Source organism: Thermobia domestica, chromosome 3 (genome assembly GCF_964235325.1).
Source record: "Thermobia domestica chromosome 3, izTheDome1.hap1.1, whole genome shotgun sequence".
Taxonomy (NCBI): Eukaryota; Metazoa; Arthropoda; class Insecta; order Zygentoma; family Lepismatidae; genus Thermobia; species Thermobia domestica.
This window is the reverse complement of record NC_137456.1, coordinates 352,212,345-352,235,412: the sequence shown is the minus strand read 5'-3', so window position 1 is coordinate 352,235,412 and position 23,068 is coordinate 352,212,345. Positions and strand designations below refer to the sequence as shown.

Below are 23,068 nucleotides of genomic sequence, written 5' to 3'. Positions count from 1 at the left end.
AACATTTTTCGTTAAATTCTACGGTTTGGCATCTATGTGTGTTATTTGCTCTTGAATTGCTATCAGACCACCCGTCCCGTCCCGTGCATTTTTCTCAGTTCGTACTTCGTAGTGCAGGTAGAAACTTCAAACAAACAAACAAAAAAAAATGAATGACCAAGTCGTATGTGAAGAATCAAACTGTGATTCTTTCATATTCAGTGGCGTAGCGAGAATACTTCCGCGGGGGATCAACTCCAAAGTTTCAAATGGAGAGTGGTACCAATTTCGATTTATTTGGAAGTATTATTGAAAAGGAAACAACTTTTACAGGAACATTTGTCGTTAAACTCTACGGTTTGGCATCTGTGAAGTATTTGCTGTTGAATTGCAACTAAGAATAACAGTTTTAGTTGGTAATGACTTCAAAAGAACATCAGATACCACATGTTCTATTAAATAGTTGTGGAAAACTCTTTACAGTATTCAGTATCAAACGTCAGGGCATATCTCGTCTACTTATCAACAAACGAAAACAATATTACAGGACAGTAATAGTTTAAATTTCGGAATATGAACCAATTTAAAACAGAAAAACAGTGAAAAACACTCTTTGGTTTTAAACTACGTATGAAACAAATTTGGATGTAAAGTCCAACAACAACCCCCCCTCCCAAAAGAAATCAAACTTACGAAATCACTGCCCCTCTCTTAGTCTTCTTAACGTATGTAAACATTTTAATAAATCACTTTTCGGAACTCATTGCACAAACAATTGTTCAAGAATAGTACAAATAAACAAACTGAAGATAATAAATAAAATGACATGAACTGCAAGTTCTGAACATTCTCACCAAAATATTGTACTCCCCCCCCCCAAAAAAAAATAAAAGTCACAATAAATGTTCAAAGGATCGTCCAGCACGTGCGATGCGCATTCGAATGCGCACCGGGACACTGTAGATTGCTCTTAACAGTTCATTTCATCTTAGTCCATGGCAGACATTATAGATCTTGTTCATTATGTCTTCCCTTGTAGTAGGACGCTCTTGCTAAACCAGCTCCTTGACACGTCCCCAAAAGAAAAATCGAGAGGAGTCAGGTCCGGATAACGAGCTGGCCAGGAAACGGCCTCCTCTTCCGATCCATGTGTTTGGAAATAAATGAGCAACAGTTTGTCCTGCAACTCTTGCAAAATAAGCAGAGTAACCGTCTTGTAATCACATTATTTCATGAGTTGCTAATGAGACCTCTTTCAAGAGCTCACAAAGAACATCCGACAAAAAATTAGCGTATCCTACTTCTGTTACAGTACCTTCGAAGAAGTAAGGACCAATTTGGCCTCCCACTATACCACACCAAACGTTTAGACTCCAGATATGTTGATTGTCAACTTCACGTACCCAGTGAGCATTCTCGCTGGACTAGTAGTGAGCGTTGTGTACGTTGACCTACATTAATCTTGAAGATCGCCTTATCCGTACACAGAATGTTCTGGTGAAACAAGCGTTACTGGCGCTCACCCACTCACAGAACTCCAGATAGTTATGGAAATCTTGTTCTCGGAGTTTTTGGTGCAGACGAACATGATATGGATTTAACCCGTTATTGTGCAGAATCCTCCAAATCATTATGTGGCTCATAGCAGCATCCCTAGCTAATCGTCCTGTTGAGATTTGGGGAACCATATGGACTGCATCAAGGATGTTGGGAGATCGTTTATCCTGAACATGGCGCCTGATCTGCAGGCGTTTGTTGTGGTGAGGATGGACGTGCCCAATCCTTTGCACACAAAGTGCCGATCAGATACTCGTGGACGTTTGCTGACAGATAGTCAGTGTCTGTGAATATCTGAGGGTTCAGTGAATATATTCTGGTGAAGCCAAATCGGTTGAGAGCTACGTCCATGTGACATAACTTTTGGTATGCCTCTGAAACACAATGCGCTACACCGTATTCGGATGTCTTTACTCCAGCATTCTTGCGCAACCACAGTGAACAAGCATCATTGTATGCGTCTTGAAATTGTTTCATAAAATACTTATCAGTGAGTTGAGTCTTGTGAGTGATATGTGGAGGAGTACTGAGCAGTGAATCCTGTGATCCCTCGCATATTTAATCATTTTCAGTTCTTTATGGCTGCCATGTCCATCAACAATTAGCAGAACTTTGATTGAGGGGAAGGAAGACATAATTTCACAAAGTGTTGCAACGAAGTTAAAAAGAAAATATCACTCGTTATCCAATCAGTACTTTGTGCTACATCAATACTCTCAGGCGGAGCATCAACAAACAGTCCCTCACTAATTCTCTGGCGCGGAAATACGACTATGAAGAGGGATAGTACAAACTGACCAATAGCACTCACTACTGGTGCATCTCTGGTGCAGATATTATATCCTTTGGATACTTTCCTTGGAAAATAAATCATCATAGTCCAAGTCTTCAAAAGTGTGAAGGCTGATTGAGATTCAGACATCACTTCAACAAACAAGAAAACAAGATACAGTAATCACAAGAATTTTCACTGAATTTGCGTAGTGAGGACAACACAATTAAGATTTCGTACTCATCAAGATTACTCGAGAAAAGTATAAATAAGTCATGAGAGCTATCAACGGAACAACTCTCTTCTTTTTCGGTCGGGGTAAAATAGGACTAGTTTATCAAGTTGAATGTGAATGTTCAACTTTCTAAATTAAAACATTCTGATTTCCTCAATGATGATATTAATGTATATTAAGTAAGCAAAGCTTGTAACATGTAAAATTATCACATTATCACAAAGACATACTGGAAGTGAAAATACAAGTATTCATAAATTACTTTCTTATTGAAAAAAGGTTCTTCAATTTACACACAGTATGAAAGATTATAAATAGAGACAGGATGTTTAGGCACTAAAAACCTGGAAAATAGGCAGGCAAATAGGCACTAAAAAATTAAAAAATAGCCAGTAAAATAGGCACTAAAATGTATCTCCAAATAATGAAGATAAATACTTAATCCCATTAAAAATAGATTCAAGTCATAGATAATGTTCAAAGAATATAGAAACATACTTGTTTGTTAATATCTTCTTTTATTGTATATATAAAAACGAAGCTTATTATGCATTCAATATATACTGGGTGAACCTGAAAGATTAGCACATACTTCAGGAGGTGATTCGTGACATCAAAAGAAGACAAAAAGTCCTCTTGAATGTTGTGGAATTCCGCGCCGTGTACGAGTGTCAGGGGGACCAACTTGGAATCAAAAATCGAATTCTGACGATTGGAACGAGACATAAAAGTGTGCACATACTTCGGGAGGTGATTAGTGACATTCAAGAGGACTTTTTGTCTTCTTATCATGTCACGAACCACCTCTCGAAGTATGTGCACATCTGTCTGTTCCGTTCCAATTGTCAAGATTCGATTCTCGATTCCAAGTTGGCACTACTGTCACTTGTACACGACACAGAATTCGACAAAATACAACAGGACCTTTTGTCTTCTTTTGATATCATTAATCACCTCCCGAAGTATGTGCATATCTTTGAGGTTCACCCTGTATATATATTGTAGCGTACCACGTGCTTGTGTTTACAAACACCTAATATACGTATATATATGTGTATTATTATGTTATATAAATTATATATTTTCCCAATGAAGGCTTATTTTGAAGAAAATGCATAGAATAGGCAACATTAGGTACTTAAGTAATTATTTAGGCAGTAAAGGTCGAAATAGGCAAAATAGGCAAAATAAAATTGGCTTAAATCGAAATTTTTAATCCCCATATAAACTTTAAAACGTTATTTTTCATAATATCTTCAATATCAAAGAATAGGCATTTTGCCTAACATTATAATTATAAGTTACTTTGAATAAAAACGTCAATAATAGAACTTAATTACTTGACCAATAATTATGTAGTAATGTTTGCACTAAATTATTTTGAGAACCAACTTACATAATTTACTTCAATTATTTTAACCCCAGCCAAAAACAAAGAATAATTAAGGAGGAAAATGAGAGATTGAACAACGAGGAAGAGTTGTACCTAAACACATGAAATTACTCGTACTTTTAAAGAAGCTCGAAAGCAGTTGACTGTACCAGTAAATATATCAGCACAATCTTCCTGCCTTTACCCAACAATGAAAAATTAAAATTACCCTTACCAATTTCAACCTAGAGATTACAAATGTTCAGAAAAGGAAGTTCATATCTCATTTAAGGGCTTGATTGTGCCGGCGTTTTAAAGTTATTTGCCTTTCTCATTGTTAAAGCATGCCATACACCATGAATGAGCTCTGTATTCCGTTTTGTAGGTACTACGTTCGAACTTTTTACATGTCAACATAGTTTTTTTTTTTAATACCGTAAACCAGAGCCGTAACTAGAGATTTCGGCGCCCGGGGTGAAGTAGAATTCGGCACCCAGTACAGACACCTTACCAAGCTTTTTTTTTTCATAAGACAAGCAGCTTTTGTTATTATGCTACACTGCAGTTTTATTAAGCTGCTTTAAAGAGCATTACAGCAGCCAAAAGCGATCATTATGTATTCTTTTACAAATAAGAGCTGCTTTCAAGAGGTTTATTTTGAAATTTTTGTTAAACTTGACAAAACTCCCTTTGGTTCTATACAAATCCACTTGGAAAACAGTTATGGAAACTTGCAGTACAACTATTTCAATATTTCATACTATCGATAAGAAATGAAATTTCAGTATATTAGAAACTATATGCTTTTAAAATGTTCGAAATGAACTATAGCATTAATTTCCAGTAATAATTGTAAACTTCTGAAATTTTATTCTGTAGGTAAATAGGATATTAATTCAATTCTTTTACGGTAAAAAATATTTTGTGAAATGTAATGGAAATTTAGAAGGACCCCTCTTTGCGAATTTCTCAATATTGATCTATGGAGCTAAAGCATATGTTTAATGCTGTATTTCAAATCCAAAATACAGTTCGCTACAACATTTTTTAAATAATAGTAATTACTTAATCTCTTAATGAATAGAAGTTCTGAATTTAAGGTTGCTTATTATTAACATTTTAAAAATACACTAATACACACACATATATATATATATATATATTATATGTGTATACGTTTGGTACGTATGCTGATAGAAAAACCACAAAACTAGATACGTATGCACAAAAGAAAATATTCTGGCGATACAAGTAGTTGATGGAGAAATGATTCCCAATTCCTTCAAATTGGAAGCATTTCATAGGCTATAGCCTATCAAAGGAATAAAAAAAAATACACTGGTAGTGATTAGTCTTTGAAAGAGAGGAAATTCCCTGACTCCTTTTTTCACAACTTCTTGAAGTTCGAAAGTGTTATTATTCCTCTTCTTTACTTACACTTTTAATATTCCCGCGCAAACAGCAACTTGCATGTCCTCTCGTGTCTCTTCACTCCTTTCATTTTTGCATCTTCATTCTCACAGAAATATTAATCCCATTGGGTAGAAAAGCATGATTAAGTAAGCAAACTCATCATCATCAACGCATTTCAGACTCAGACTTTGTTTCTGATTTTCAAAACGCTCTTGAGTACATTATAAATCATTACTTAGCACCTTATATATCACACCGTCTTTAAAAATCACATACAGCAATTACTTTCTTTAAGTACTAACATGTAACACTTCACAAGTGCAACACTCCGATTTTGATGAAATTTGGCAGGTAGATATTACACATGAAATAAATGAATACGTATTTTCTTTTTACGGAAAAACAGTTTTAGGGTGCAAAAGCCCCAACCCAAAATTTTGAAAGTTGGCGCTCGAAAGGCAAGAAGAAGTGGACCGAAGTAAATGAAATTATGCATAGATACCGTAGAATTAAAACGAAGGAACACGTATTTGGTATTTAAAAAAAAAAAAAAAAAAAAAAACAGGTGGGTGGGGCACAGACCCTTCCAAACCTTTGATTACGAAATATCAAAAGTGTGAATAAGTATATATTAGAAGTGCCTAAAGGATAAGGAGAATTACTACTACACTTTGTGTAGGGACAATAGCCAAAAAATAAGGGAACACATGTTTTTAGTTTCTGCGGAAAAATAGTGTTGGGGCCAAGGCCCCTCCGAAGAAAGTAAATATTACAGCAGAAGCGCAAGGAGGAGTGGACCGAAGCGAATGAAATTGTATGTAGATATTTTATATGTAAAATAGAGCAATTCGTGTTTCCCAAGTGTCCGTACTGATTTGCTTCAAATTTGCACATCAACAGTCAGGGCCGGATCTACGAAATACTTCTCCCGGGACAAAGAAGTCTAAATACTTCATGTTAGGTATTTGGAACAAATCTTGTGTTAAAGTATATATATTTTAAAAAGTTAAAATTATTGCCATCTTTCTCCCTTTTATAACTTTTACCCAAATGTGTGTACACATACGAGCTTCAAGCCAATTAGGAAGCGTAGGGTACGAAGTTAAAAAGCGAGAAGTATTAAAAGTCATTTTATCGTTTAATCGAAACACAAACCGATACATTATGCAATGTTTACGTTTTATTTATATTAAATATTTATGATATTTATTATAACTTACATTTTGGAACCGGTTCCTTTGTTGAAGCTCATTTATTTCGAAAATAAAATACTCTGTTATACTGAAAACAAAATTCTCAAGATTTTCCTTGTAAGAAATCCATAGTTGTCGAAGATGCAACTTTGTTACATATATGTATTGGGACCTATTGTGAAATGTCCTTCAGATTTTAACGCAAAGTAATATTAGCGTTGTAATAGAAAAAAACAAAAGAAACACATAACAATTTAAACAAGCTATAAAGGTAACCAAGAACGTTCTGTCGCTTTTCGTGAAGGTCGGTGTTCATTTGGCTCTCACATCACGAGTTGAATGCGAATGGAGATAAGATGAAGTTCAGTTGTTGGTGTGGATATATCCAACATACTACCTGGTTGTGGCAGTTCAGTTACACCGTGAACTTGCGTAAGGACAGAGTGAACATGGGACCTCCACAGACCGTCATAAGGGTGTGTATTCTGTACGAGTTCAAACTGGGATCAAACGCCGCTGTAATGGGACAGAAGATATGCCAGGCCTTTGGTGAGGGTGTCGTGACTACGCAGACAGTGCAGTGGTGGTTTAACAAGTTTAAGGACGGTAACGAAACACTCGAAGACGCAGTACTTGGCGGAAGACCAACACACATACAAATGAAGATCTTCAGGCAGCAATTGGGGCGAACAGTAGCCACGCATGTGAGGAACTGGGACTAAAATTCCGTGTGAGTGGAGAAACCATTCGGAAGCTCCTCCATCAACTTCCCAAACAATACAAGTTGCGTCGATATGTCCCACATGATTTGACTCCGGGCCAGAGGAAACGTGAGCAGACACCTGTGTTTCTTTGTTGTCTCGTTTGAGGAAGGAGCCATTCCTGAATAGAGTGTTCACATGTGATGAGAAGTGGGTCCTGTACGAAGCTCCACGGCGCCGTCATCATTGGTTAGCATCCCATGAACCGGTTCCAAAACAGCCGAAACCAGCACTACACCAGAAGTAGGTCATCCTGTGTGTTTGATGGACTGCACGCAGCATCGTGCATCGGGAACTGCTACCAGCTGGTCAGAGCATTAATGCAACTGTGAACTCTCAGCAGTTTGGAGCCAGCACTTCTGAATCACAAAGGGGTCCTCCTTTTACAGGACAACGCTAAGCCCCACGTGGTTAGGATGACCCAGAACACCATTCTACGCCTTGGATGCGAAACACTATTGCATCCGCCGTACTTTCCGGACACTGCACCGTCCATTTATATGTAACAATAAATATAGAGAACAAATACTTTTATTTATGGTATCTATTAATGACGGTATTCTATATAATTTCCTTCTCGTTTTGTAACATGCGCTCACAAAAATAGTTTTTTTGGCTTTCCTTTGTGCTAAGTCTTCAATGTTTTTTCATAAGATGTTGATTTAGCAACCTTGCTCTCCATAACTAATGTTGCCAAATCTGAGAGCCTTTCTTGTCCCAGTATGTTTTAATGAGTTTTGAAAGTATGTTTTAATGAGTTTTAGTTTGCTGAAACTTCTTTCACAAGTTGCCACACTGCATGGAAGGATAAGAAAATTCTAAGAGCCACTGAGACGTTTGGACAGACACTTTGAAGGCCATTTTCGGTAATCATGTCGAGTATATTCCTTGGGGTGGACTTCTTGAGGTCCAGCAAGAATACAAAGCCTGATCATTAAGACACCCAATTTCTACACATAATTCTACAGCATTCAAATCGTCTTGGTATTTCAAAGCGATATCCGGGCACGATTTTTTCAGGTCCTCCGAAGAAATTTCACACAATGATCTTCCTCTGAGGAAGCTGAAGTTCTTCCCGTAAAAGGTCTATTCCACTAATGAATTCTTCCCGTAAAAGGTCAAGAATTCTGAAGAAAGATTGTCTAAGGCGATCCTCTTCAGTAAAAATTTTGATTTATCCTTTCCTGACATTCTCTTCTTCAAGATACACTTTTCTCTCAACTGATCTTCTACATCGATCAAATTAACAGTAACCTTTGCTTCCGACAGCCATCTGTCAAATCCATAATTCTAAACCTGGAGATTGTGTTCAAAAGATCAGATAACCAATCAAGAGACCTTTGCAAAGTCAAATTCTCATTCTCAGTGTTTCTTCCCAGACATGTTTCTAGGTGGGCACTACCCACCGAAGCTTTCAGAATGCCCTTCCGGAGGAACAAAATAATACGTCTATAATAATAAATAGAATACTACCGTGTGAAAATAATATGTGCCCCTTCGAATACTAAGTGTGCCCCCAAGGAACATTTTTTTCTAAAAGAAAAACAGCTTATTCCTTTGTTATCTCCATTTATTTCATCCAAAACCAAGTCCCAAAATACTAAATTAATTACAAATTTCAGATCTTTGATTGATTTCATTAAGTTTTTGGCAACTGATTTGACTTTTAAATTAGAGGAAGTGGCTGTAGTTTCATCAAATAGTGCGAGAGCACTTTTCAGCTCAAATTTCCTCCCACTTTCTTCATTCCACCTACTATTCCATCATCGTCTATACGGCTTTCAAACTTGCCATCATTAATCTTGCCTCGAATTGACGCCCCCTAAATGCTCTCAACCAACTGCGCCCCGAATTGCCCCCCCCCCCGTAGATCCGGCTCTGTCAACAGTAAACAGCAAACAAAACGACACATGTTTTTATTTATGGGAAAAACACTGTAAGGGTTAAAGGCGCACCCCAAAATACTATAAAATACGCTATGGGTAGAAGAAACTAGTATGAAAATAGTGAAAGTTTACCAATAGATAGATGGCCTAAAAGTAGGAATCAATACAGTGCATTTCGAGTGTTTCGTGTTTCTGCCCTCAAAGGTTCAAGCTCAAAGACCGAAGTTAACGCCCCCTAGCTACTTGCGAAACACGTATTGTCTTATTTTACATATAGAAGATCTATGTATAATTTCATTCGTTTCGGTCCACTCCTTCCTGCGCTTCTGCTTTATTATGTACTTTTTTTTAGGAGAGGACCTTGGCATCCACACAGTTTTTCCGCAAAAGTACAAAACACGGGTTAGCATATTTTTGTGTATTGTTTCTTAACACACTTTCGTTGCGATTCTCTATGTAATTTAGGCACTTCGAAAGTACACTCATTAGCACTTTTCATATTTCGTAATCAAATATTTGGAAGGGTCTTTGCCCCACCCATTTATTTCTTTGTTTCAGGAAAATACGAAACAAGTATTCCCTCATTTTACATCTACTAGGTACAATATCTGTGCACAATTTCATTCATTTCGGTCCACTTCATACTGCGTTCGGGCGTCAACTTTCGAAATATTGGGTAGGGGCTTTTGTCCCCAATAAATGTTTCTCTGCATAAAATTAAAAAAAAAACACGTATTCGTGTTTTTTTTATGTGTAGTATCTAACTGCCAAATTTTTATCAAAATCGGAGTGTTACAGTTAGAAACTGTTACATAAAAGTAAAAACTTGATGCAACTGTGAGTGAAATGCTTGTGTTGAGAGCTGAGCTTTGGAAACCGACAACAACATTAATTTAATAGGGCGTCAATACTTTTTAAATCATTTCTAGCACTTTTACTCTCTTTTTGCTCTTTCGGCGCTTTCTAGCCATCAATGCCCGGAACGACCGCCCCGCGCGACCCCTTCTAGCTACTGCTCTGCGGGCAACGGATCCGAGATTTAAGGAAATAGTGTAAAACGATTGACAATTTTCTTATAAATGGATATAAAACATTTTTAAACTTCAGCCAGTAACTTTCGGCTTTTATTATGTGAAAGTGGCCCAAAGACGCCCAACCCTGCTTGTAAAAGTATTTGACATCCCACACGATTAATATGTATGATAATAGTTGAAACAACGTATTATAATAATTATTTGTAGATAGTCACATGTATTCTATGTACAAGCTAAAAAACATTGTTACTTTTTCTTATCGTCTTGTATATAACTAATATAGAATATTCTGTGAGTTTTTTCAGTTATTTTTTAATCATTGTTTGATTCCTTCATTCATGTCGTTTCTTCTAGCTTCCGAAACAGTGAGAAATCTTTCTGTCTGCAAACAGAACAAAGTGCATGAACGACCCAATGGTGAGCACAGCTGCCAACTGCGAAATGAGAACTTCCGGTGGCCCAACGCGCCTTGATGTATATAGAACTATACGTTCGACAAGCTATACGCTCGCGACTGTCACGCACCTACCGATGAAACCCTGAACTGCAGTTATACAAAAAGAAGTTATCTCAGCACCGTTGGAACCACCAACGTCAATTTTCAAAGTTGATTTCTACGCACTAGTGGTGGTGAGAGGAGACCATCTATCACGGTTTCCCACTGGACGACCATATAGTGTCGCCTGATCGACCAGGTCGCCTGATGGAATGCAAATCGCCAATGTATGGTCGTTTCATCGGTATCAGGATAAATATATATATATATATATATATATATATATATATATATATATATATATATATATATATATATATATATATATAATCTATGACCCCTACGACATTCGGCAATCCACCAGTTCGATATAATTCCCTTTTGTTCATTGATATATTTTCTTGGTTCTGTGGCATGGATACATACAGTGGCTTTAAGGCAATAAAACTGTCTATCACTCTGTTAAAAGCTCTTCCAGCAATTAATGAGATCCCCTGCTACAATTTGATAAGTATATACCAGTGCGAAATATTTGCAAGCCACAAAAGAAGTTGCAGCTAGGAGACAATGCACGGTTCCTGCCAGAATTATGCTACAGTTACGGCTCCAGCATACCAAACAGCGACTCGAAAGATTCCGTACGAAACGCAAACCGCTCTTTGAAATCATTGTCGTTATACATCGCAAATAGATCCCTTCTCTTTATTAAAAGCTTCATTCTTGGGATGTGTGCCTCTTCTGCCATCTGCTTATATTCTTCGTAGACCAGGTAATCCATAGAATTCGATATTTAACACGCAGAAACCAAAGAACTCATCTTACTCTCTAACTTTACTCCTACTACTGCTTAGGAGTAAATTTTGGCTTTATTTACTCCTAAAGTTACTAATGTAGTAGTGTACTCTTTGATGGTGCTCTCCACCACTTGTAGAGTAAATAAATTTACTACAGTAGTAAATGAAAATTTTACTTCTGTAGTAATTTACTCCTTTAGTTCAGTACTCTCGACTGGAAGTCGCCGATTTCCTTCTCTCTTAGTAAGTTACTACTTTAGTTTCACTTACTCTTGGTTGGTGCTCGCCACCCTTAAGATTGCTCACTATCGTAACAGATCATTACAATACTTTTAAACCATCCTGTTTAGTACTGTTTGGCCTTGAAAAAGCCTTTGATAAAGTATGGCATCAATGACTTATTGCAAAACTGTTGTACTTTAAACTTCCTTTTGCCTATGTACGCTTTATTTTTAACTTTCTCTCCTGCAGATTGGCCTACATCTCTATCAACAACTCGCTTTCCCACTCTATCTTTCTACATTCTGGTGTGCCCCAAGGTTCAGTTCTCTCTCCCTTGCTTTATCTACTATATGTTGCAAATTTACCGCCACTACCAGATAGCGTACACATTTTTCAATACGCCGACGATATGGCTTTCCTTGCATTGGGAACAACAGTCCAACAAATTAATCGCTCTCTGCAATCTGCCATAAATTTCTTTGATAGCTGGTGCAATAAATGGCGGTTAAAGATAAATTCTGACAAAACAGAAACATTGTTCATTCTTCCGCCCAAGAAACGGAGTAAGGTTCACAAAAATTCAGATTACCTCAACTTAACAGTCCATGACACATGCCTAAAACAATCCAATTCTGTAAAATATCTTGGCCTTATCATCGACAGACACCTCATCTGGCGCCCTCATTTAAAGACAGTTGCTACCAACGCTTATAATAGGCTGAATCTTTTACGGCGATTAACTGGCACAACTTGGGGACTCAAATCATCGATTGTCCTAAGTACCTATAAAGTTTTTCTGCGGCCGGTATTAACTTACGGGTTTGTGGCTTGCATCAATGCATCTCCCTTTTATTATGCAAAGCTAAAGATCTTTGAACGACACGCATTACGCATTGTATTTCACATTTCACTACCCAATCCTACGCACGAACTTTACGAGCTTCTGCCTTTTCCACATATCCTATACCATCTTGAATCGCTCAGAGGCAAGTATATCAGTAAACGGTTCGAGGAACGCCTCGCACTTCTTTTAGAAACCATGAACTTCGACAAAAACTACACCCTTTCCTCTCCTCTTCATCACACTCCACTCTCGCTTCTATTTTCCTTATATCATTACTCTTTACCCGGATCATCCCAACATTCATGCTGTTGTCATTTCTTTTCATAGTGCACTTTTTATGTGTGTTCAGAACCGTCAAAGTTGTGTTTGAAGGAGCAATTCCAATTATTTCAACCAATTGAATATGTTATATTAATCAGAATACTCGATTATTATAGTTGACGTACCCTGTTTCATTAACCGAGTGGTCGTTGTTCCAACATGCTAACTAGATGACGGGTTACAAGCTATGGTCGGTAGTGGTAACTACGTCAACGATTAGCGTACCCCTGTGAGTTATTACACTGTAAGCTAGCAATATTAACCTGTAACACAAGGTTGCGATCACCTTCTCTCGTTAACCATTTTTGCTTGGGTGCTGGGACACACGACTTTGTTGTCCCTATATTGACAAACTAACTTGGTTACTGTCCACATTTTTCTTGTTTACTAGTAATCTCTCTTTAGCAATTCGAAACGTATATTTTTGATTTCTAGTTCACGTAATGATTGGATAAATGGATTCTAGTTTATATGCATACCCACCGTTGCTAACGCATTTGCACCCTACAGACGCACCCCGCACAAGTCCACTAGTTCATCTTAATCTGAACGTAGTGTTGTCCACGAAACCAGAAACTTCTCGTCTTGTCTTCATTATAATCTTGAAAACGACACGAGATGTACATTTTTAAATTCGAGACAAGGCAAGGAACACAACAATTATCGTCTCGTTTTCGCTCTCACTCGTTGCTGCCCTATAAAGACTTCTTATATTCCATATTCCAAATCTCATGCCCATTTTACTTTGCTGAGGTCGTACCAAGTTATCAGTTCTCTTCCGGGCCTTCTGTGAATATTTCTGAAGAAGCTTTTTTTTCTTTTACAGTATAAGATTGTTAGCCCCACGCCAAACCCCCACGCAGGAAGATCACCCTTTGTCGTCTGTCCAACACTGCTTATTCAGTATATTCGCAGCTAACCTGAGGACGCGCCATGCTGTGGTGACAGGAACCGACATTGCATGGGCATACACTTAATAAATTAATAAATGTTTCCAAGTCATTTATTATAGGTTAGAAACAGAGTACGCAACCCATGACGTTGTAGTTGTTGGGCAATCAAACTTGTGCGCTCTATCTAAAACTTTTTATGTTTCATTCTGCTACAAATAATAATCATTTTATTTTTTATTCCTTGTACACGATAGTATAAGTAGACTTCCTGTATTCGTGATAAAATGTATTTTGTCTTCCTTAATATACATAAGACAGTGTACTATGTAGAAAGGAGACGCGGTGCCTCGCCTGTTTTTCTTTGATTTCTTCATTACATCATTGTCATCCTAATCATCATCTCCGTCTTCTCTAATCTTTGTGCGCTAAAGTAAAAAATAGATAGATAGATAGATATACAGGGATAAGGCCATTGTTCTGAAATCCTTATAAACAGTGTAAAACTTAAGATATTCCAGCTTTCCTTACATAGTTCTCGTAATGATCGATTTCCACTGTTAATACCTGTTAATTTTCATAGTGAATATATTTTAAAATCAGTGGTAGCCCTTGGGAGAAGTTAACATCGGAAATAATTACAGTTGTATGATTTCAAACTTATGTCATAATTCTTATATCGCAGAGCAAGAACATTAGCTAAAGTTTCTTTCCTTAGCTTCAAGTACTAAAACTGTAATGTCTAGCATTGACACTTCTCTCAAGAGATGCCACTGATATTTAATAGATAATCAATATTTTTTGGTTTCTCTCTTTCAGAACTCTTTCGGAAATTTATGGAGCAAAAGGTGTATATCACACCTGGAACTGAGCTTCTGGCTTCAGACCCTGGTTGGTTTAGAATCATCTTCACAGTGCGTCCTGAAACACTAGAAGAAGGTAAGGATAGCCTTATTATGCAGTATCAAACCTTTTTCTGACTTGGTTTGGATCATTCAGTTTAATTTACAAAAGAAAACATCTAATTTCATTTTTTTCTTTTGATTGAACAACTTGTCATCCACACAAAAGACTTGGTGTTTTAATAATAATAATAATAATAATAATAATAATAATAATAATAATAATAATAATAATAATAATAATAATAATAATAATAATAGGTCGACATAAAAGGAGTTAAGAAGCTCCCGGTTTGCTAAGCTGTGAAAAGCACTTTTTTTTCCTGAACCGAGCTTCTGCCTGGCCACTTGAATTAAGTGTATGTGTTGTTGAAATTGAACGTGCAACTGTCGCTGGTTCTTCACGACTTCTTTTCTTTTTTTTATCTGTGAGCCGTTTGACACTGAGTTGGTAGACGGTATGAGAGCCTCATAGTTGAAGAAGTTGATTCCAGGAGACTGTGCTGACTTGATGGTGAATGCCCAATGGTTAAGATGGTGAATGCCCAAGAGTCAAGATGGTGAATGCCCGGGAGTTCAGGTGATGAATGTCCAAGAGTTAAGATAGTGAAGAAAGCGGACGTAGAGAAGCATAAATACGGCATTGAGCTGCACGTGTCTCAATGGTCTGATATTTGGAGAGATCTCCACAATATAGTGTTTAGGATGTCGATGACTTCTTGTAAGTGGAGTATTGATAGATCCTCATGGATCTTAGAACCTACAGAATCCAGAATGCTGATGAATGCAGGAATTTTTCATATGTCCTGTTATTGTCCATGTCGCATGGTTTTCCACGATCTGAAGCTTTTGACGATAGATTTCTGCTTCATTTTTCCAGACTGGAACTGCATAGAGGAGGATCGGCCTGATCATCATGTTGTAGGAAAAACTTTTGGTTTCCATTTGGATTTGAGATGAACGGAAAAAAATTGGGTGTGCTTGTCACCGCTGAATTGCCTGTGCTGCCATCTGCTGGAGATATTCTTGTTGTCTTTACATTCCGTTCAAACAGCCGACTACACTGAAAACGTTTACTGTACTGTTTCCTAATTTTATTACATTTTATTTTCATTATACATCAGTTTTGTATAAAAACCCTAACTATTCATAATAATCAGTTAATTTTCTCATATTCATAATTTTATCCACTAAATTTAAGATTAATTCACAGCTCAAAACAATTCTTATTTTATAGTAATAAGAATTGCCATTTTTAATTTTAACCAAATCAATTAATTTTAAAATTAATTTTAACCGTTGCTTTATTTCTTCTTTAATTTTATAATTTAATGAATTATTTATTCTAAGCCTTACTTTCAATTTTTTTTTTAAGTTTTCCAACTATTTTCACAATTATATTTTTCTGTACAAAAGATCATAATGCAAAAGGAGACCTTCATAACATTCACATGTAATTTAGGTGAACTTTTTTAATTAATCATACACAGATAATTTCATGTATTTTGTCTTATGAATGAAAAGATACACAACAAGTCTTAATATTATGTAAGCGGTATGCTTGTATCCAGGGGAAAAAGTGAAGGATGACGCCGTCCTCCACCTGCAGAAAATATGTACGGCGTCCCCCAGTTCCTAAAACATTACAAAGATAGGCAGGGGAACGGCTTGATGTCATGCCGCTATCTATCGTCCCCCTTATTTTCTCAGATCCACTTTTATCCCTGCTTGTATCACAAAAGCTTTATATAAGAAAATTACACAGTTCTGACTAGTACTACTAGTATTATTTTTATTATTCTTCTTGTTATTGTTAAAGTGTTAGAACTAATTATATTCAACTTCTTCGTGGTGGGTTCTATTAATAGCCTTATATCACATAATGGTATTAATCTCAATAATTTAAAAATTTTGCCAACTGCATTTATTCTTTATAAACTCCTAATCATACATTACTTCTTAATTTAATTTTTTAAGTTTGTTCTACATTGATTACACTCTAAACTTTAGTCAAACCAGGGGCGGGTCCAGGACCGACTTCTGAGGAGTGGCGGTGGGTTGTCATATTGCTACTTATAGCTACTTTTAAGAGCTTCAAACTCTGGGATGGATTATATATATATATATATATATATATATATATATATATATATATATATATATATATATATATATATATATATATATATATATATATAATAAGAAAGTTTCCTCTTGTGGGGGGCAATCGCCCCCCTTGATCCGCCACTAACTCACACCCAGCCACGAACATTAAACGACTAGTACAAAGAAACTTCTACATAGTAACTCATAAACAAATCAACAAACTTGCTAGCAACTAGTTTTTATATCTTCTTCTATAGAATTCTAACATTACCATGGCTTTTATGGCAATTGTCATCTCACATTCTTAAATTTTACTTTCCAACAGTTATTATTAAGAGTCTTCATCCCGGCGAAATTAAAATACCGCTAATTTTACAGTAATTATGTGATACCTTCAAATAGATAAAAGATAATCGAAATATGAAACAAGAGCGCCCTAGACAGTATTATTTTACATGAGAAATCGTTATCACAACTCACTTATCTGCTTTCGATTTCGAGCCATTTTGAAAATCGGCATTTATTTTCGCGTTTCCAAATAGCTGAAAACGGAAAGCCACTAGTTGACTTGTGATAACGGTACTTCACGCAAAATAATATTGTCTAGGGTGTTCTTGTTCCAGATTTCAATTATCTTTTATCTATTTGAAGATACCACATAATTACTGTAAAATTAGCGGTATTTTAATTTCGCCGGGATGAAGACTCCTAATGTTAGGCCATTCTTTCGACCCAGTGGCTAGCACGAGTGCATTTGGTGCATAGGTGAGCCACAGTTCGATTCCAGGCGAAAACTTTGAACGCTTTACGCTGATTCGGATTGCACCTTAAACTGTAGGTCCATGTCTTGTAGCCTCGCTGTTGAAAGGAATACTAAACTCGGAAACAACCAATCAACCGACGTATATAAGTTATATCTATGTACGTCACCCCTACCGTCTGTATTTTCCTTCCCAGGAAGAAATGTTTCAGGATGGAACATCTATTACAATCGTTCTGCTTTACATAACAAATTATCAAAAAGCTCTATCAGCAGGAATTTATTTCGGGAGATATCGAAGGATTTGGGAGCGTCCAAATTGAATATGAAGATAAATTATATTTAAATTTCTAAAAGCACCTTAAAATTAGACTAAACTTACAGAAAGGCAGCATTTCTGGGGATCCGGACCTCTAACATTCGCCTTTTCCGTACGTTTCTGCCTACCAACTTTTCTTTGATTGACATTTGATATTTCTCACTTGACATGTAAACAGTATAGGATGAGGCCATACAGACTACGTTGAATAGACCCACGGACTGTTTATAGGTACTGTTTACTCAAACGTTTTGATAATTTCGGCATATAGTGCAGATGATGTACTACATCAGAACCATACTCTGACCACCTTTACTTAGGTACTTATTTCGGAAAAGGATGGATGAATCATAAGACCTCATTCGAGGAAGGCAGGATTTTAAAAAAAATCCACCCTCACCGGGGATCGAAAATGCGTCCCTTACGACTACGCTACAGCGATTCTTCAGTCGACATGCCCGGGTTCGATTCCCGGCGGGAGCTCATGTGGTTCGGATTCCACGTTAATCAGTAGGTCCACGTCTCATATAGCCTCGCTGCTGAACGGGACGATAAACTCAAAATCAACTCAATTCTTCAGTCGACATGAGGCAACTTAGGACGATGAAAGAAAAAATATATATATTTGAGTTTAACACAAAAAACTATAACTTAAAGATTTATCATTTGATATTTCTATTGTTTTTCGATAGATATCTTACCAGTAATTTCTGTGTTTATGTGGATGCAAAAATAATTTCTCAGAACAAATACATTTCTCAGACCATACAAACTTACAGTAATAAAACTTTATATAACGAACTCTATGATGTATGGAACCCGCATTGCTGCAATGCCGCGTTCACAAAAGCTCTCCACTGACTTCTGTCCTTAGCCCACTGCATCCAGTTTCTACTTTGTATTCCTCATATTTCATATATTACTATATTATTATTTTCCGTTTCAGATAAAACATTCATTCAAAAAATAATCAAGCATTCCTAATCCAGTATAAAAAGAATCATTGGAATTCTTTTTCAAGCAGAAAAAATTGAATTACTAATGCATCATCTGGATATGACTGGAAAATTATCATGTTCCGTATTATCCACCAGGAATCACGCTGTGGATCATCAGTAGTTCACGGACTACTTTTTGACAAACAATTATATAAATTGAAAGTAAATTTGAAACTTGTGCAAAATACTGCGATATTACTGTCTATCCATAAACTATCTGGAGAATTATAAAAACAGTAGTTATTATTATTATTATTATTAGTTGTTCGTTAATATTTCTTTTTTTTTGTTTATGTACGAGGGCTTTCTCCCCTTCTTCTACCTTTCATACTCATTGTGATAACAAGTTAAATAATATTGCTTGGCATTAAACTTCATTGAGGAACCCCTTAATGTCTTACAACATAACTAAATATCTAATACTATTTCTGTCTTCTACGAAAAAATACAAATCCTCATAAAATGGGTTAATTGAACCCTGGTGACTTGCGTTTCACATAAGCCCTATCCAAACTACTCGATACGGTGTCACAAATATGGAAGTGAAAACACTGTGATTACTTTGCAGGTTCATTCAAACACCTTCTAGCTTCTTCCATGCGCAAAGTGGTTTTCTCGGGAGACCAGCGATCTGAAAGAGCATGATGGTTTGTAAAAGTAGTTAGTTCAACGCAAACGCCTGTGAATTCTGCTCGCAGTCGTAGACGACAGCACCTAGTCATGACAAGCTTTTCAAAATAATACAGTCAGTGAACTAATGAAACCACCTTAACGAAATATCATTTCATATCATATTTAGAAGTGAAATTTTCCCGAAGATTTTAAAACTTTGCAACATGTTAAAACTACAATAAGCTAATATTTGTGTATTTGATCGATGGATATATTCGAATAACTGAAGTTCAACTGTATAATTAAAGTGTACATAGGCTGGCTCTTACCCTTTCATGAATTTCTTTACTAATCTGTCCTTCCTTTTTGATTTTCGTAAAATCCCAATCTTACTTTAAGTGAATCTCGACGATTGCTTTCCTCTAAAGCAGTAATTCTCAATCTTGTTTACCTCTGGCAACCCTTATCGTGAACTCTGAATATTTCGCCTGCTCCTTCCTGCTCGCTGGGCCGACTTCTTTAGAGATTTCAGATGCAAATAATAATAATAATAATAATAATAATAATAATAATAATAATAATAATAATAATAATAATAATAATAATAATAATAATAATAATAATAATAATAATATCGCCATTTATATTTATTTTCAGGAACACTTTTGTACATCATTCTAGTGCGGTGTTATTTTTTGCCAGTTTTCTTAATTAAACAACAGTTCTTACTGAATAGTTATTTTGTTTTATAAGATATATTATATAATGCCTCTTTGTTAAAACATTTTGAGACTAGGAATATGTTAACTAAAAATGTGTTTCAGCGTGTCTCGATGTTTCCCTTAGAAGGGAAGAAAATGAGTAGAGGTTGAAATTGTTGTAATAAGATGAACATACCTCGAGATCCCTCAAATCTAGAGATACAGTTTATAAGGGATATAAGAAGTGTGAGAGCTATGGACAAGCAAATGCGGAGTCTGGGCGGCGAAGTCCCCACTCGAGAAACCTGCTAATGGCATAGCAATAGAAACAGGGATTGATTATTGTAGTGTTTGAGGCCAACATCTATTGTATTGTTTTCTATTGGAATTTATGCATGTATACTGTATCGAGGGGCGGAAACGTGGACACTACGTAAAAGTAATGAAAAACGACTGGAAGCATTCGAAATGTGGGTGTGGAGAGGGATGGAAAGAATTAGTTGGGTTGAGCGGAAAACGAATGAGAGGGTGTTGGAAATGATGGGGGGAAAAGAACACTTTTAGATATTATTAAAAAGAGGAAGAGAAACTGGTTGGGACATTGCCTAGGAAGAGATTGTATCATGAGGGACGTCCTAGAGGGTATGGTGGCTGGAAAGAGAGGGAGGGGGCGAAGGAGACTACAATTAATGGATGATATAAAAACAGAAAGATCATACGCGAAGACGAAGATGTTAGCGGAGGACCGTGGAACATGGAAGCTCCACAGCTGCTACAAGTAACTTGCCAGTAAGGGCAGAATACCTATGATGATGATGATTATAATTTTAAGTAATTTTTTGTATTTCTTATTTCAGGTTTACGTCGACTTACAAAAACTCTTGAAGCGATTTCTTGAAATGCCTTTGAAAGTGGAATCTTTGAAGAACTCACGAAAGAAGTATTGAAACAAGACACATTCCTTTCGTCCTTAATATTCCAATATTCCTTCAGTTAATGGCACATAATAAAAGGAATATTTACTTTATTTTAACGGGAGACTGTAATATAAGAATCATAATTTAAAAAGAAACTTTGATTCAGTTCTACTAAACACTGTTAAAAGACATTTTACCCAATTAACAACCTTTTTCTTTACAAATTTTAATGAATAAACTAAAGACAGCAAAGTAATGCAGATACTACAGTATTTTCTAATTTCTATTGTTTATTTTTAAATGTATTTTTAATTCAAAAATAAATTATGCAGATGATGTTGAAAAATCTATGTTAGTATTATCACTATTTAAGATGTTGTTTTGTTGTTTTCATAAGTGGTGAGTTTTGATGTAACGGTGTATTGAATTTTTACAAAACAATAGTTCATAAATTATTTTTCTTGCTATTAAAGTATTGCTGTAAAAACACTTTATTTTTAAATAGGCTAATTTTTATGCCATTCACTAATTGATATAGAAACATACATGTGATCCGCAATTTGCCTTCTGTCACGTAAAGTACTACACTTAGATTCATGTAATCGTCTTATTTATGAAATATTTTCTTTATGTCAGAATTTCTTGTATTTCTTGTAATATAGATATAGTAAAAACTTATTGTGCATTCTCTCAATTTGTTAAACTAGCATTTGTAATAAGGATTCCATACTAGTGAAACATATTCAAACTTGCTTCTAATAAAACTATTAAATAGTATTATTGAATTTCCGTTATCTACAAATTCTTTAAAATTCCGCAATAAAAAAATTAAGACTCTTGTATACTTCATTATTACATCTTTTGATATGTTTGTGATAAATAAATCTACTGTTTAAAATTATACCTACAGCTTTTATACTAGTTGTTCTCTTAATTAACGCCTCATTCATTTTATATTCAAAGTTAAGACAAGTACGTTGCCTAGACTATTTAATTGCAAAACATTTGCTTATATTGAAGGTAAGCTTATTATGTACCAACCATTAAAAATATTCATTTAAGTCGTTCTGTAACTCCAGATAATCTGAAGAATTATATAGTTTATCAGGAAACAAAAGACGTTTTGAAAATTTGATGACACATGGAAGATCGCTTATGAATCACAAAGGATGGTGGTTTCAAATTGGAACCTTGTGGTAAGCCAGATCTCACTTCAAAGGTAAATTATTTTGCCTGCCTGTATGTAACAAATTGTTTACGCCCATGTAGGAAAGATGATACTAGCCTTAGTAAGCGATAGGATAAGCCAAAATTTGACAATGTCTGAAGTAAAAATGTATATGTTTTAAGAAAAGCTTTTGCAAAATCCGTCTAAATAATATCTACAGAATGACCATCACTGAAAGAATGAAATAAGTATTAACTAAGTTTGTATCCGTACTCACATTAGAATTAAATCGACGCTGATTTAAAAAAAAAATGGCTTCACATGTGTAAATATTCGCTTATAAATAATTTGTTCAAATGTTTTTGGTGGTGCAGATAAAAAGATATCAGTCAATAGTTTTAACTTCACTGGGATTTTCAAATGTGAATATGGGTGTAATTTTACTTCTCTTGCAAGTACCTGTATGCATTTGAGTTTTTAATATAAGATTGTATATGTAATACAGAGGCATAACACAGTAAATTTGCAAATCATTAAAATACATAAGTTTAAATGTAATTGTAACTCGTTGATTTAGTAGATTTCACCTTTATCATTGATTCCTGATACTCATTTTCAGTCACTGAACTAATATCTAAGCAATAAGATACTTTATTACATGTTTGTTCAGGACATTTTATAACAAGATGGACTTGAGAAATTTACATGTTTTAAGTGCTGTCCAAAAATAACAGCAATTTCCTTGTTTCATTGTAAACTTTTCTTTTCGTGTGTTATTTGATTTATTTTTCTATTGTTTCATTTTAATATTAATAA

General features: G+C 35.7%; 1 protein-coding gene across 1 annotated transcript in view; it reads left to right on the top strand.

Annotated features, from left to right (window-relative positions):
- Positions 1-23,068, top strand: part of LOC145682091 (1-aminocyclopropane-1-carboxylate synthase-like protein 1) — an 83,721-nt gene extending 60,653 nt beyond the window's left edge. The window contains exons 9-10 of the mRNA XM_081753687.1: positions 14,589-14,708; positions 21,025-23,068. Of these exons, the coding sequence (XP_081609813.1) occupies positions 14,589-14,708; positions 21,025-21,065 (161 nt within the window). The 3' untranslated portion in view covers positions 21,066-23,068. The remainder of the gene's footprint in view (positions 1-14,588; positions 14,709-21,024) is intronic.